The 17,856-nt window shown below is 38.3% G+C and overlaps 1 protein-coding gene across 2 annotated transcripts in view; it reads right to left on the minus strand.

Moving 5' to 3' along the window:
• Nucleotides 1–17,856, minus strand: part of zfpm1 (zinc finger protein, FOG family member 1) — a 74,711-nt gene that overhangs the window by 32,374 nt on the left and 24,481 nt on the right. For both annotated transcript variants that reach the window (XM_053234761.1, XM_026927151.3), the window contains exons 2-3: nucleotides 9,740–9,883; nucleotides 6,052–6,195 (exon numbers count right to left, since the gene is read on the minus strand). In XM_053234761.1, coding sequence (XP_053090736.1) covers nucleotides 6,052–6,195; nucleotides 9,740–9,883 — 288 coding nt within the window. The remainder of the gene's footprint in view (nucleotides 1–6,051; nucleotides 6,196–9,739; nucleotides 9,884–17,856) is intronic.

The raw sequence follows: 17,856 nt of genomic DNA on the forward strand, positions 1-17,856 counted from the left end.
AGAGAGAGAGAGACTGACAGTGAGACAGAGAGAGAGGCAGCCAGAGAGAGACAAACAAACAAAGAGAGACAGACAGAGAGACAGATAGTGAAAGACAGACAGGGGGAGAGACTGTCAGAGAAAGAGAGACAGACATATTGACAGACAGACAAAAAGACTGACAGAGACAGAGAGAGAGAGAGAGAGAGAGAGAGAGAGCGCAGGAGACCAGAGTGACAGGCAGGCAGCTAGAAGGGATTACTCTGATGGTCATTTGCATATCAAGAATTTTAAGCACAGAGGAAAATATCAAACCCTCCAGCCAGCAAGGTCATTCTGAAGATAATATTTTCTTCATAATTTATTTTGCATATCATGCAGCAGGACACGTTATAGATTAAAAACGCCGCTCCGCCCTATCAACTCATTCTGCCACTTGAGCCTAGCCACCACCTATCATTCCATTTCATATGACTCCACCCTATATATGGCATTACTACAAAGATACAGCAGCAGTTAACCAAACTCATAAACCATCAGCAGCACTACTGATTAAAATTTCACCTTTTCAGAACTGGATAATTGATGATAACCACTGTGTTTGCTCCTTGCTAATATTGTAATACAGTAACATATCACATGATACGTACAATATCCTTTAAAGGCATTATTATTGTATTAACAGGAAAGAAACAGAAATAAGTGTAGAAAAACTGTTAAGCAAACAGTAGAGGTTGATCAGTTATACCTCTGGGGCTGTATTACAGGAACGTCCTAACTGTAAGATCCTATCTTATCTGTTTAGTAACTATGACACCTGCAGTTAGGATCTCATTCACGGACAATAACTATTACAGAATAACAATTTCTATGATTTTTTTTTTCCTTATCTTGACTCCAGATAGGAAAAGAGGATTACAGAAGCACCCTAACTCACCATAAGCCTCTAGACATTGTCCTAGCTTTAGGATAACACTAATGGTGGCTTAACTTCTATTATAAATTTTGGTTTTCTTAATATGTTAGCAGAAGACAGAAGGCACTCTTTACTTGTTACTGTTTAGAACATTAGCTTATGTACTAGCATCAACTAATATAATGGCATTACTTTTATTTACACTGCAACAATAGACGCATGCAACACAAATTTAAAGTGACCCTGAAATAAAAAAATAATAATAATAATATTAAAAATACTAAAAAAGTAAAAATACTAAATTAAAAATAGTAGTTTTGGAGATAGTCTTGCTTTAATTTTATAGTTCATCACTACCAGGAAAATGATTTATTTATTTATTTATGTTTTGATGATTCAGCCTGTACTAGTCTTGTATTCATCCAATTAAATGCTCTTTAGAATGTATATGTCCCACCTCCTAGAGGCAGGATTTGCTCTACGGTAGCAGCATGTTAGCAGCAAACGTGGTTCATCAGTGCATTTTTGACTGTGTTTATTTCCACACACTGTTCCCTTTTCCAAAAAATCCACCACCAGGAGTGTTTCATTTTGGGGCTTTTCAATGCCAGTCTGACAGAGAACTTCCTTATAAACTGTTATTACTTCTCCATCAGTAAGTGATATTATTTTATCTACCATTCAGACACATCAGATGTCTCCCAGTGATGACCCTGCAGCTGTCCGTCACCATCAGCCCTGCTGACAGTCGACCTCGACTCAAACGTGTACAGCATAACCAGAAACACATGGCACCTCATTGTCTAGGTTATCCTTTGTGTTAAAGTTGAAAGGTATAAGTGAAGGTGGCAGTGAGAAATCCTCCACAGTTGAAAAAAAAGTCTTTCGCTAAACTCTGTACTCCGTATGTGGCTGGAATTCATTTTCACGGCAGGGGCGTGGAGTAATGCTATTGGCTGTTGTGTAAATCAGTCAAGTACATCAACACACAGTCACTTTGACTTCCTGTTTGATACAGAATCAAATCATGGCTCTGAAGCCATTTCATGGGGACTTTAATGATTGAATCCTTGTAAAAGCTAACTGAAATTACATGATTTGTTTCTATGACAACTGTTTATTGCCAATCCAACTTTCACACGTCATTACACCCATGTTTGGAATGACTACTGTAATAAAGAGGTTTTGCTTTACAATTTCTTGCAACAGAAGCTGTCTTACTCGGGCCAAATCTGAAATAGCTAAGTACAACATTTATAGTGCAATATAAAAGAGAATATCAAAAAAAAAAAAAAACCTTTTATGTGCAAACAGGAACAATTATGATACCATATACACTGAAAGAAAATGGAGACACACAATATATCTTACCCTGAACTTTTATTACTGAATGACCTATTTGTTGCTACTGAAATGCAAAATACTTTTTTTTTTAAACTAAAAACACACAAAAAAGCACAATCCAACTTTTTACATACTGTTAACCCGTTTAAATTTCTCTTACTCACATCCACCCAAACTTATTTTTGTAGCATGTAGACTAACTGATTCCATGATACCATCAAGTTGCAACCATCAGCAGCACGGTTTTCCCCACATATGTGCCAAGCAGCCATAAGAAAATAAGGAGGCAAAAGTCCAGTGTGAACGCTGCTTAATAATCAGCAGCTCTTTCATTTTTTTTTTAACCAACCAAAGAGACTACAGTCCTGTCGTCTGGTTTTCTGTTGGCTCATAAGGCTCATGAATTCACAGGTCAAAATTCACCCAGATAAATCTGAAGTCACAGGGTTAATAGAGCCCCAGATTACTAATTAGTTTTTTTTTTCTTTTACAAATGTTTTTAGAACTATTGACCTGCAGAAGAAAAAAAAAACACACACATTAGGTATTTTCTTGTGCCTGTGTGTTTTTTTCTCTGGGTTCTCTGGTTTCCTTCCACCTTCAAGAAAAACATGCGGCTTGACTACACAAAATTGCCCCCCTAGGTAGGAGTTAAGTATTTTAAAGTGTATGTTCATGGTGCCCTGTGATGGACAGGTGTCCCATCCAGGGTGTATTCCTGCTTCACACCCAGTCTTCCTGGGATAGGCTCCAGATCCAACACTACTTTCACCAGGACAAAGCTTGTTACTAAAGTTGACTGACTGACTGACTGAATGAATGAATATTCAAACTGATGAACCAGAGAAGTCATTATAAATTTGAAATTGAAACAAATAACTTGTGAATTAGCGTAATTGTATTGAAAAGAGTTTGGCAGGAAATGATAGGATAAAGCAGGAGTACAGTGGAGAGCACTAGAGCTCCACTCAGCTCCTTGACCTCTGAGGTCAATTTAAAGCAGCAATCCAACAGGAAGTGACGCCATGGCACAGGGCTGGGGCGTTTCTTACACATCCCTCAAAACCAGACCACATCTATGTGTGCTAACATAATTTGATAAAATTCCACATTTCTATCTGTTCCACTTTCTGTGGTTTGTAAGAAAAAGACTGATAGAGAACAAACCAACATATGAGTGAGCGTGACTCCTGCTGCCACTCCGATCCTGACATTCAAGGAAGCAGAAAAAAGACAAGAAGGAAGGAGTGCATGCTTGCATGGGGAGGGGGGTGTTTGTAGTGATGGAGAGACTGGTGTTGTGGGGGGGGGTTGTGACGATAAGAGAAAAATTCAGACCGGTCAAAGTTTCCCTTTTGCCAATCGTGCTCCTGATAAAGGCAGTGTCTGCTCTAGTACTGATAGAAGGGCTATCTCTCTCCTTCTCCCCTTCTCTCCCTCTCCCACTCTCTCTCTCTCTCTCTCTCGGCAGTTAGTTTGTGAAGAAGAAGAAGAAAAAAACCTATCACACTCCAATCATCAGCATGGCCATCAAGTAGCAACCACACAGCAATTAATAATGTTCCAATTACTGTAACAGTCAGGCTGCAACTCCGTGATAATAAAAACATCCTCATCACAAAGAATTAAAAAATACAATTTTCCATTCTGCAGTAAAAATAACCTTAAATATTAGGGGACCTAATTCATCACTTGCTAATGAAATTAAATACTTCCAGTTATTACCACAGTGTTAGTCTGATCAAGGACACAGAAAACGATGATTCCAAAGTCTTTCAGTGCTTAACACATGCAACTTCATAGGAAGCTTCAGAGAAAGCTATATATAAATGGGGTTAGGAAAAAAAATTATATTTAGTATGCCTCATATTAAAAATCACTATACACAGATATCTATAGTAAATTGTGTATTATGTAAAAATATACAGTTTTCATAAAATGCTTAAAATATAACAACTGAAATACATTTGGATATCCAGATTATATTATTCTGTTCTACTGAACAAAATGAGTCTGATTCCATACCTTATAACAGTAGTACTATTCAGTATACTGTATTTTGTTACACAGTGGGCTGTTAAGACTGAATAGTCATCATTCTGTTCATCTAAAACACAATAGAGCTTAGTGAACAAGTACTGATTAAAGTTTGTATTACTTCAAGATTCCGTTTACAGGCATGCGTTAAAAAAATCTGAAACTAGGAAAGGAGGAGGTCCCCTAGGAACAAACAAACACACACACACACACACACACACAGCGCTGCACGGCGTTGATGTACACACTAGCCACCTCATTAAACACACATGCTTATTAGTCTACCTTGTAGGAGTACAGTTAGAGATTTACACTACAGGGTGTCCCAAAAGCCTCCATACATAGCTGAAATTAACACTTTTTTTAGCAGAATGTCTTCCAAAATTTTTCATACTTAGTATACATTATATATTTTTTTTCAGATAGCCTTTAAGAATGCCTTCGACAAAAGAAGAACGTATTGTAATCATTCTCAGGGTTGGATCAGGAATCTGTCGCAAGGTTGCGATGGAACTTCAGATGCGGATGTTTTGTAAATAAAGTTCCATTTTGCTTAAAAAGTGTTAATTTCTCCTATGTATGGAGACTTTTGGGACACCCTGTATATATCTTTTTCCTTCCACAGTTTGTCTTAACCAATACACACCCTTGATTAATGTCAGCACTACCGCTGATGGGAAGATTTTTGGTTGGACTGTTAAAAAACCCTCATACCAGCACGACACAGCACCATGTTAGCGCCATACTTCCAACTGAGTATATACAGCAAGTCAGAAAACTTTGCTCCACGTTCAACACATCACTAAAGCCATATACCACAACTCTGTATTTATTAACATATTCTTCCTGACTATGGTTTTTTTTGGGCATGTTTAAGCTTTCTTGAAGAGACAAGAAGACTCCTGAAGACTGGGAAGAAACATTTATACAGACACTGCTCTACTGCCATGTGGAAATTCATTTTTAGAGCATCTTGCAAACATTGAAAACATATAAACATTATCTGACACTGTGAGCGGGCTTTTCCAAAGTGCACTGAAAACCCGACTAAAGAAATAAGGGTTTTAAAATGCAGCAGTGAAATGTTCCATGCATTATGTGAAAATCTCAAATAGAGCCACTATACGACTGATATGGCAGAAGTCCATCGTGGTGATGGAGATCTTTAATCCATGAACATGTATTAGCCTAGGGCAGAGGTATTCAAACTGTGGGAATTGCAGTGGGGGGCTGTGTGTGAGGGGTGAAATGGAAAACACCAAAAAAAAAAAAAAGAGAGAAAGACTCCTATTTTCATGTGGTTCTGATTTATTCTATTTTATTAGCCAGTTAATAACAGGCAATAAAAGCCCTGGGCAAATAGGATGACTTGGCCAGAATTATTGACAGAGAATTGGCAAGCCTGTTTGTGTTGGGGCGGGGTGGGGGTGGCAATATATGTCCTGTGGGGCAACTGGAACTGACTACTTTTTTTTTATAAGTTCAACTGACTAGGTTTTTATAAGCTCAAAGGTAATGGGTTTGAGCTATTTTACTTACAGCTTCTCATAGTCGATAATAAGGTATGCCAGAACTTGACAGTTCAACCACTGTTCAAATAATAAACATACTGAAAAGGAGTTATTACTTTACAACTCCCCACCTATGACATCAGGGCATTCAGGAGAGTGCACACAATGACTGCTGTACACAAGAGACTGTAGACAGTGAGTCAGTCATCATTCATCAGGCAATAAAAGACAGACAGTTCTAAGTAAACGAGTGGCGACACTGACCTGGGCCATTCCAGTTTGGCTCTACTTCCTCCTCCTCCTCCTCCTCCTCTTCCATCTGCTGCTCTTCCTCATCACTGGGTTTCCAGCCTTTCTCATCTTCCTCATCAATGTCTGGTGTGTCTGGAGACTCGTGTGTTCTGGGCTCTGTTGGAAACAAAGAGTTTACAACATTTCTAAATGACTTTCTACTAATGGCCAATTTATTCTAAGGGTATGTTCAACTACACAGAGGTGCTTTACGTGTGTGGCGGCTCCTGTCTGATGATCAAAGACAGTTTAAATAAAAGTCCTCATACAACAGTAACCCGATGCCTCCCCACACACCCAGGTTCTTTTGATTTGCCAAGTGAAAAGCCTTCCTTAAAGGTAATGTGTGTCTCCCTTTCATTAAGGCAAATCCTTGTCATCAGTGCCCATCTCTCAGTCACTGATGGAGGTGATTAGTGAGTTCCTCTGATCAAAATGATCACCTTACTGATAGGATTCTCAGGGTCTCTCTTTGTGTCTATCCCACACACACTGAAGTATCACTGTGACAACTGTGAGAATAACGATACTTCCAGAGCACTGACAGAGGGCTGTCATTCTCTTTTCCTTCTCACTATCCCTTTTTCTTCCTCAAGCCCCCAACCTAATCACCCCACCCTGAAATAAGCTTATCCACATGCACAAAGGCCGCGTTTACCCTCGCATTCCCACAGCGATAAAGCAGCGATAGCCACCGATCGATACCAGCCATAAACGTCAACATGCGTGACTGCTATTATTAATGTAATAGTAGAGAGATTAGATCTGCATTGTCAAATAAATCTCTCTCAAACACACATGCACACTCCCCCAGAAACCATGCTTACCTAGACTACTTTCATATACACATATACATGTACAAACACACGCTCTGTGCCTCACGTGCTTATGACTTGCCCCCTCCCAACCTAAACAGTACCATTATTTTCAGCTATAAATCACACTGAATGGCACATTGATTTTATCCTGCAGTGCTCAGCTGGGATAGTGGAGCTGGAGCCACAGTTATTGCATTTAATATTATCAATATTATCTCCCATATCATCAGAGCGGAGACGGCAGGTATCGGGAAAAGGGGGGCCTTCGCTGGCACCAGCCCTGCACCTCAACCCATTCTGCTCTTTCCAACACACACACACACACACACACACACACACACACACACAAAACCGAACCACATACATACATCTGATAAGAGCAACTTCCTCTGTCACACCTGGAGGGCAAAGTCACCCAGCTAGCTTCAGTACTGCTCCCCAGTCTCAATCCTCACTCATTTCTCATAAATCTGCTCTTCTTTAGTTACAGTTGAAACAATTTAGTACAAGAAGACAGGGTTAAGCTCTTCTCAAAGGAGCACATATGGCTCAAGCGTGTATGGTGTGTGTGTGTGTGTGTGTGTGTGTGTGTGTGTGTGTGTGTGTGTGTGTGTGTGTGTGTGTGGCCTTCTGCTGCCCTCATATGCTGAGCTATGCTTGGCTTGAGTCTTAGAGCAAACCTAATCTTTACCCACTGAACAAGAATTAACATTTCTCTGTACTGAAAAAGCAAAAAACTTATTTACTCAGTACTCAATTTATCATTTAAGTCTAAGGGCAGCTGTTGTTGGCATCGATCAATGCCTATGTGAAAAACCTATTCCTGTAGAAAAAACTTTCATGGATTCATCAAAGATATTTGTAAATTAAGCTCTAAACCAGTATAATATATCCTTTCAGTGCTGGGACTACTTCTTCAGATGGATGAATCTGTGGTTATGCGTATTGCTCCAATGTTGCAACAGAAACAGCCTTGGTAAGACATTCTCTTATCTTATTCTACAACCTTTATTTTTAGAGTGTAATGCTTGTGGGTCTTAATTTGTATGATATACAGTAGTCACATATTTGAAATGTTTATTGACAGAACTCAACAGCTGCTCCTGGACATAAGAATAAAGCAAAGTGAGTTTGGAATAATCATTTCTTTTCTCAGTACAGAGGATCAGGTTCAGTCTCTTGTCTGTGCTACAGATGTGTTGGTTACAAATTTGGTTGAAAAACACTGGAGTAAACAGCTTTTTATAGAAACATGTATATATGAATTGTTTGCAAGACCAAGAATTCCAGGAATGCTTTAACCTCGCATTGACCTGAACGTGTTCACTTTGGCTTTACCACCTCTGTGCTAATGTGGACAAAGAACCATCATCATCATCTCTGCTCTTTGCAGCAATGGGGCCACCCCAGTAATTCAGCCAGTCCCTATTCCTTTCCAGAGTTTCTCTGTCCTATGTACTACGCTATCATTATCATAGATATGCTGTTAATAGATGGTGTACAGGTGGCCAGTGGGGGGCTGAGCTGCACTATGTATCCTGTGACTGGTTGAATGTTTTTCTGAGGCGGTTATCAAGTGGTTATCGCCTGTGTCTTTCTCTCCCAGATGGTGGATAAGAGAGCTGGCCTTTATTAGCCAGTGCTGGCCTGATAAAGACCTGGTATTGATCGCAGGTTGAAAGAGCAGGTTCGTCAAACACGGCTGATTTACAGAAGCCTGATAATAGCAGCACCGGGCAACAGAGGAGCTCAAAAAGTGAGAGATAGAGAGAGATATAGAGAGAGATGCAGAATATGGTGACGTGGCCTTTTTTCTTTCTGTAGCTACAAAGCACAAAACCAAGGATGAAATATGTAGATGCTCACACACATGATACAAATATACAAAAGTTCAGTTTTAAATTATAAATGTCCTTCTGCCACAGTCATCTCATGTAAATACATAAGGTCCTCTCAGGGTGACTGCATTACTCATATATTCCTAAAAAAAAAAAATTTAAATAAAGTACAGACACATACGCTCACACATGAGAATAATCTCTAATCTAATGCTGATTAGCACCTGACAAAGTTTCCATGCATTTATCAGAAACAGCCAACAAACAAGCTCTTATCACTGCAACACAAAATTGCACAAAACAGGAATTTTCCAGTTTAAAAAGAGAAACAGCATTTTATCTATGAATGTATTGTCTGAATTAAGAAAAACAAAATAGAATGGGAAGTGAACAGGGGCAGGCAGGATACACAGAGTATCTGGCTCTCATACGCTTTATTCCAAATGTTGATTGGATTGTGAAGGAAATAAAACAGAAATTATTGCAAAAATTCCCACAAATTCCTATATTACAAATATCAAAACATTCAATTTTTAAATATACTGTATAGCACACTGTATCTTCATACCTTTTACTGTCGCTGAATATAAATTCCTTCTACTACAGTTTGCACAACAAGGGTCATAAAAAGAAAGAACCAGATCATAGATATACTATCACACCAGACAACAAACTGCCCTTTCTACACCTTTTCTACAAATAAACTAATCCGTAGTGTCACATTCTCACTAGCTGTTCCTAATGCACTGGTGCGAATGCTCTCATTAAAACAGACTCCAGTGGTTACGATCTTAAATCGATCCCAGTCAGACATACAGATACCACATGGGCAGGTTTAATGAGGCTGACGAGAGGGCAGGTCCGATTGCCGTCAGCTGCTACTTTTTTCATTACACAACTCACTCCACGTGGACACGGAAAGCTAAGGCTTCAAAGCAAAGGATCATTTTAGAATAATTGAGGCGATGAGGGCAAAATCATTTGATTCGATAATGGTCTTTTTACCTTCATTATAAAGAGGCGCAAAGGAGGGACTGGACTCATCGCACTCCGCCGAGTCATCCTGGTCCGAGGCCCCAGCCTCTTCCCCTGAGAGACTGACATCATCAGGTGGATTGTCTTCTCCACCATCAAGATCCCCAATAGAACCTACAGACAGAGAGATACAGAATGAGTGTAAATAGCATCAGAAACACTTGGCTTATAGTATAGTAATTATCTAATAAAAATTAAGGTCTACAAGTTGTTTATATAGATAACGGCCATAGAAATTATAATAGAAGTGCAACTCTACCACTATATCATTAATACATGTATATCATGTTAAAGCAGGAAGTCAGTCTGTGCACTAAGAGATTTAAGTTACACAAATAGCTGGTGTTAATGATTATAGAGCACCGAGGGTAGGCTATAAATATAAGATTATATTGCGATTCATTATAGGAGGAAAGCCCTGATTAGGTTCCAACCCCAATTCCCTTAAAGGTTTAATTGGATGGAAATCCCACAGCTTATGAACACCAGCTAAATAGATGTATATGTTATAACAGACACTTAGAAATGATTAATTCACAAGTGTCATTATTACAGCTGGCAATGATGATAATACCTTTTCCTAACTTTTTTATTATTGATACTGTCAACTGAAATCAAATAAATAATAAAAATACAAAATGAGTTGATTTTCCTTTGTATAGATTAATAAAAAAAATGTTTATTTAAATTGTAATTTTGTTACTTTAGTCTAATTGTGAAGAAAACACATTCCCTAACTAGAGAAGAATGTTTTATTCCATTATACATATCACATTACTCCCCTGACTGCATATTAATTCATCCCTCAGCTCAGATCTAAGAAACTGTGGACACTGGAGAGCAGAAATCAGTCCATAAATATAAAAATCCTCCACATTATTATTATTATTATTATTATTATTGTATAAAGAGCTGTGCAGACACCCAGTGTTTCGGAAAAATGTCTAATTTTGACAGTGTTTGTAAATTAATTTTCATTACGTCAATCGAACACGGGATTGTTCAGAGCTAAAGCCGTGACTGGAGGCGTATATATTTACACTCCTCAAACAAAGAGGCCTATAATCTATACAAAGCACGCAACAATACCCATGAATAAAGAGCCTTGTAGAAAAAGGCAAAGGCAATTTTTCTAATTCTGTTAATTTCACTTCCAAAGCAATTAAAACGTGGTGGAGATAATGCTTCCAAACAATCGCTCTCTGACAAAGTGTTTCTGTCTTTGTAAATGAAACATCTTTAGGCTAATTCCGACTTCCACGCCTGCATGGTTCACTGTAATTTCAGATAAAATTAACATAGTTAGATTTGGACCTTAATAATGAAGGGAGAAAGGAGGAAAGGAAAAAGATCGATCCCATATGCAATATTTTTAGAACGCAGCCCGAGCCTTGGTCAATCTAATTTTCTATATCTGCGAAGACATTTTCATACAATTAATTTTCCTTTAATCATAATTGTACAAAAGAGCTTCTCTGTTTAAAAAAAGTCCAATTATATTTTGTGTTTAAATGTAAGTTTGAATTATGATTTTCTTTCTCATTAGTGCTCTGGTTAAATCGCTGCATCACTGCTTTCAGACATCAAATGGTGCAGAAAGTTTTTGCTCTCCTCCTTTTCTTCCTTTCATGAACAGACCAATCCATATCTCTCCCAGCAGGCCAGCGAAGAGGATATTACTGCATGCATTCACCACCAAGTGTAATTTGTTTGTGGTCAATTAAAACCAAGGAGAATTGGTCCAAGGGACAAAAAGTGATATTCAGTCATCTCAAAGCAATTCCACCAGGCGTATTCATGCGCTGTTATCATTTCATGGGAAAATTACACGAATACTCTTGCATCACCAAATGGTCATATGTGCACCACTAGTTACTGGAAGTAATAAATGATTCAAATGAACGTGTGCATGGACGATATTGATTTTGCTGATAAACTGATTTTGTCATCCAGTGCTCGAAAGTCTGTGAAGCCTTCAAAGTGGTGATATTTTTAGTTATTATAGACATGACCCTAAGTGTGTAATGAAAACATAGAATGAATAAAGACTTCCCTCATAAAAAATGATTTGAACTATGATATTAAAACAAATAAGAAATGTGTTCACATGTGTTCTGTAAATCTATAGCAATAAATTCCCATAGCCTGCTATAACTAATAATTACACATTACGATGGGAGCGGGATTTCCCTTCACCATTTCCATTTACAGAAAATTGCAGAAGGAATTTGAAGAAAGCCTTGGAAGTCTTGCATGAAGTCTTGTATGAACACTCATCTGATCCTGTTAGCGCATTCCACTATTAGTAATTTCACGACTGTGACTTGGCCATTCTCAGACACAAACATTCTTCATTTTATAAAGTCATTCCTTATCGGAATTATTTAAATGTTTTTGTCAATGATGTCAATGATCTCATTCTGTCAGTGATCTAGTTGTCCAGGGGTACACTAAAACAAACAGCTCCATATGATGACACTCCCACATCCACCATAAGTAACAGGAATGAAGTTTTGTTGGTAGTAGGTTGTAATGTTTTTTTGTTTGTTTGTTTGTCTTTTACTGTGAGCAAATTATTATTTTTTGTCATTTTGATGCCTATTTTGGTCATCTAGCTTCTTCCTGGTTACCCTTGTATAACCTAGATGCCATTCAGTTAATAGCAGATGTTAAAGTAAATGTATGCACCATTTATCCACAGGCAGCTATGGAGGTTTATTGATCTCTACGTTAGATTTTCTGAGGCTATCCACTTCTTGGCAGGATTGTCATTGTTTAAAATGTCCATCAATTGTACACTATTTGCCTAATAGTGGACATTTTGAATCCACTTTTTTCCTTTCATTCTACTGATATTTTCTTAGACTTAGAAAACGGATGGATGGACGGGTGGATGGATATTTTCTTAGTTTGAGGCATGATGCTACATTCATATTAAGAGTTATTAACCTGATTTCATGCAATCATTTGTATTAGCTCATTCCTAAACCATACTTTAAACTCCTAAATTTCATTACTTTACACTCATTACACTACATTACAATATCTGAGCCTAGTTTAACTTCATGAAAGTTACAAATTGACTTATTTTAGTATTCACTTATAATGTGTGCCTGCACATTACTTGAGTGGTGCATGTATTATTTTGCTAAATTGACATAGACACGGCCAAATTGGTAATAATGTGAATTTTAGTTTGATTTAATGTGCATTTAGTGGTTAACAAAAAAAACTTGACTGCATGATTGCACATACCGATCAATATCTACTCTACATAGCATGAACATGCTATGTTCTGGTTCTCATTCTATGAGAGAATGAAATCATTTTATGATATACACTTTCAGCTGGATCTGGGGCAAAAGATTATGCACTGCTCAGCATTTTGACCTTCAGTAAAGCTGAATGTGATGTGATGCTGAATATGTAATATGTGAGAGAATGTAGAAATAGATAATGGCAGTAATGAGAGGCAGTCTTACACACATGCATACTCATACACATACCCACAGAGGACTTTGAGTCCTAACTGCCACTCGAACAGACAGAACAAAGTGGCTTAGCTGATGAAGGCAGAGAAGATATCGCTTTATTAACTGGCCTCGTCCACATCAAACCTGTGTGCTTAACAGCAGCGATTAAATACTGAGACAACACATCAAACCTGAGACTGATTAAACTCACACACACGCGCACTCTCACACTAATCACCATATTACAAAACAGTCCACAAGCTGATGACTCCACTTGTATCAGGTAATTGGAGAAAGAGCATTGTGAAAGATGTGGTGAGAGGAAGAGTGGGTCATTGTTGTTCATGACCCAACTGATTCGAATCAGTGACATTAAAACGGTTAGTTATTTTAATCACCGTACCATCTGCATGTAAGCAATCACAATATCCCTAGATACAACATTACCCAGGAACCAAAACATTTGAATCAAGAATCAGCGCCTCTAACATAATATCCTTAACTGAACATTGTTCTGAAAGACCAGAATGAGAAGCGCGATCAGGCAACAAATGAGCAGGTGCAGTGGAGTTATTGATCATGGCAGGGCGAGATTGAGAAAACATGCTGAAATGATTGATGAGCTGCTGGAGTTGTGGGACACAGACCTGGCCGGCCATGCCACGTGTCAGCAGAGTCACTGGAGCTGCAGATAAGCTGTGAGCCTCAGGATTGGTGCACTTTAGCTTGTCAGTAGCTGAAGGCAGCGTGGACGAACCACAGCACACACACATATATACATAGGTACAGTGTGCTGCTGATGCTGAGGCTTTGGCTAAAGATCACTATGATCAAGTCTGACTGACGTTATGACGATGACGTTTCATCAAATCTGCAGTGAACCTTAGCCTTGATCTCAACCTGATATAGTAATATCAGAATAGACTGCCTTGCCTTGCCCTGCTCCAGTGAAGCCAGAACACTGTTCAAATACAAGCCAAATTACTTTTATTGCACATCTGAATGGCAATGAGCAAAATTACAGCAGAATTAAGATTTTAGGCTATGTACAGACAACAAAGGAAATCTGAGTGTCTGCATTGGAAATTACAAGTTACTAAACCCAACTTCTCTGTTTGTGCATTAGTTCGTACATTTACTAACCATATCCACATTGGTTGTCATAGTAACAGTGCAAGTTGCATCTATGTAGTAAGAAGCAGGTGAACATTACAAAGTAAAGCGACAGAAGGACATAAGATCTTAAATGTTAGAATATAATTTTTATACCCTTGAACGTACATAACATAAAAATACAAATATTGTTCAGATACTGAAATTTATTGTAATAGACATTTACTGTAATAGACAGATATTGCACATCATGCTTTACATAACGGGAATGTAGTCATGTGGTGTGTGCCGTTTTTGGTGTTGCCTTCACTGCTAACACTACGGTTATGTGAGATTCTCTTTTTTTTTTTGTATACATAAAATCTATCATGAGATTTAAATCTCATCTGACCAGGAAGAACTGAGTCACATATCCTGAAATCCTGAAATTTTACTTGTGAATGTGGCTTGAATCAGATTTCATGTGTCTGCCATTCATACTGCAAAAAAAAAAAAAATAAATAAAATCTTTCCCATTCAAAATGGGGGAAAAAAATCTGATTTGAGCTGCCTGAGATGCCAACACACAACAGACAACATAGTTTTTGCAGGACAATTATGCAACAATGCTATATGGCAAGACAGTTTACTAGTACAACTCCACATTAGAAATGGTTAGAATTAAACTCTACAGTGAAGCAGCAGTGATTCTACACCATGTATGTCAATTTCCACCAGTCCTGCTGAGAAACCATCTAGACAGTAAAGGGTTAGGGTGAGTTTTAGGCTTAATTTCAAGCTTCTTTACCAACTTTAGATAACACTGAAAAAATGACTTCTTGTAAATTATTAGATTGGAATTAGAAAAGAAAAAAAAATCATTATTCATAAAAAATATACCAATCAAATATTCATACCAAAGTCACTTTATTTTAAAAATAACATGCATCTATGTTTTTTTCCCCATACAAATCATTTATAACAAAAGCATAAAGGTACAAAAAACACATCCAAGAAATAGATACTAAGATCACAAGGAGGTAAACACAATCAAAACATAGACTGCTTTCTTCTCTCGTTTAAATCGCACAGACAAGTGTTGGATGATATTTTTTATGATAATGATATAATGGTTATTATATATGACGTGAAGATATTCATATGCTCGAGGCATTAGATCACTTCAAAAAGGCCCACGTGATTCTCACTGTGGATTGGACAGCAGGACGTCAAATAAGAGCCTGTGTCCAGGACCCCACAAAGACGTAAGACACGTTTAAATCCATCCTTCAACTCCTTCATCTATTCACCCTTTCCGGCCTCAAGTCTATGCGTTTTAGTTTTAGTCTTTCTCTTCTGCTCCATCTCTTAGTCTTCCTCTTTTACGCCTTCCCTCATTCACTGTCTATCTCTCACCCTCCCTCTCTCACTTTCTCTCTCTGACTCGGAGCGTCATTCTTTGCGGATAGCTGCAAGCCGTTCGCGGTTATCGGCTGCTGCAGACTCTCTCTGCCGGTCTGATCTGTCTCCTCTTCATTAAGCAAATACGCCAACGTGGAAATGAAAACATAATAGCTATTTGATTTCCAGCGAGATATTTTGCATATTGGTTCGGAGCTGATAGTGGAATTTCATCAAGTTGGGTTTTTTTTCCACGCTTTAAAAACGACATGACTGAGCTGGGCAGCTTCAGCAGGATTTCTTTACATTGCTGGGGAGGGAAGTGAGGGGAAGGAAAAAAAAAAAAACCAGAAAAGCACCAGTTCCCCAGAAAGACTACTTAAACGATTAAATATCCCCTATTCTCCCGTTTTCTCTTTTTGATAACAGGGAAGGAAAATTTAAAGAATTCACAGTGCTTTAGGTTCACTATACTAATCAGAGATAGGGGGGAGAAAATTAACTCCTTAATGAGCAGGAGCCATCTTTCTGATAAGAGCCCAGCCAGGAGAGATGATGGGATGGGAGACAGACTGAGAAAAGAGAGAAGGAAAAAAAAACAGAGATAATATTTTCACTTGCATGGAAGAAATCTGATGCCCCCCAACTCTGGAAATTGTTCTTTGTGTGCACAGAGGGCAGGTGAGATTGCAGGTAGTGATATCACATGACTACAAGCTGGCCAGGACCGCTGGTGAGATGTATTGTCCTGTACGGGGGTATTTCTCACAACCCTGAGAGAGAAAAACTAGCCCTGCAAACACAGATCAGCAGAACTCCTCACGGCAATCCATCACATCCCCCTCCTCTAGCAGAGAGCTCAGCCTGGATGAAACATGTCGAAAGACTGGCTGCTTGTTTTTTCTACAAGATCAGGAAAAATTGAAAAAAAAAAATTGTAAATTTTGTTACATAAAATTCCTTTTTTGCAAAGGTCCAGATAAGCAACTAACATGACTGAATGATGACAACTGTCACTGTTAAATGCTTAACCATTAATTAGTTAATGGATAGAAATAACACAATTAGAAGAAGTTTTATTTTATTTGTAAGTGGTGCTTCATGTTACGACTTTTGAGTAGCACCTCGGACTCTGAACAAATGAGACACGTCTATTTCAAATTAGAATTTCACACTCCTCTATCCAGTTGTCTTTATATGTTGTTTTCGATGACACCCTTTCTAAACAAGCCATGTCATCAATTCCATAATCAGACTAGAGATGGTAAATAAACTGGGAAATGCATAAAAGTCTTAGAAATCTTCCCTCACCTTGCATGTGATTGTTCATGTTTTGAAATTCTTAGAACTACAGACAGTTATTTTCATAGCTTTATCAGATCTGCCACAGTACTAAAATACTTTGCTGGTATGCATCTGAGCAACAGCCAGCCAGTTGACAACCCCTGCTCTCGTCCATCGGCATGCAAATACGCAGAATTCTAGAATTCTATTATTCTCCCTTTATGTCTTTAGAAAATGTATATATGCCACCCTGGACTGGAGTGGTGGCACTCAATCAATCCCCAGGGGCCATCAGTCAGAGCAGGGTTTTATTTCAGGCTTCAGAGCTCCTTCACCTGGCTGATGTGAGGTGAGGTGGGTGCTGAAACATAGTCTACAGCAACAGTAACTGGTTGGGTAAAGCACGTAAACAAATCAGTATATACTTAGTATTCAGATCTGACTCACATTTAATGCATAGGTATTAATTAGCCCATGTTCCAGATGAGCGCACACTCTCATGACTGCGCTGAAAATGCATTTTTAATTAAAACTGAGTTGATTTGCTGATTCGCAAAAAAGCCATGATATGGCAAAATCTATTTGATCTAATCTGTAACCATCCATACTTCTTCTCGAAAGAAATAAATGCCATTTATGGCTATGAATAATCCATGTCAGTAAGTAGTTTGAAAAACACATTTTAATCAAATGTAGCAAATATGAGAACAGCTAGAACAGGCCAGACATTTCCCCAGGCAGAATATGCATTATGGTACACCATTCAACCTCGTGAACTCTCCAGAAGTCATGGTCAGGTCACCAACTCCAGCGCATCTGCATGGACAGTCAGATTTT

Source organism: Pangasianodon hypophthalmus, chromosome 6 (genome assembly GCF_027358585.1).
Source record: "Pangasianodon hypophthalmus isolate fPanHyp1 chromosome 6, fPanHyp1.pri, whole genome shotgun sequence".
NCBI lineage: Eukaryota > Metazoa > Chordata > Actinopteri > Siluriformes > Pangasiidae > Pangasianodon > Pangasianodon hypophthalmus.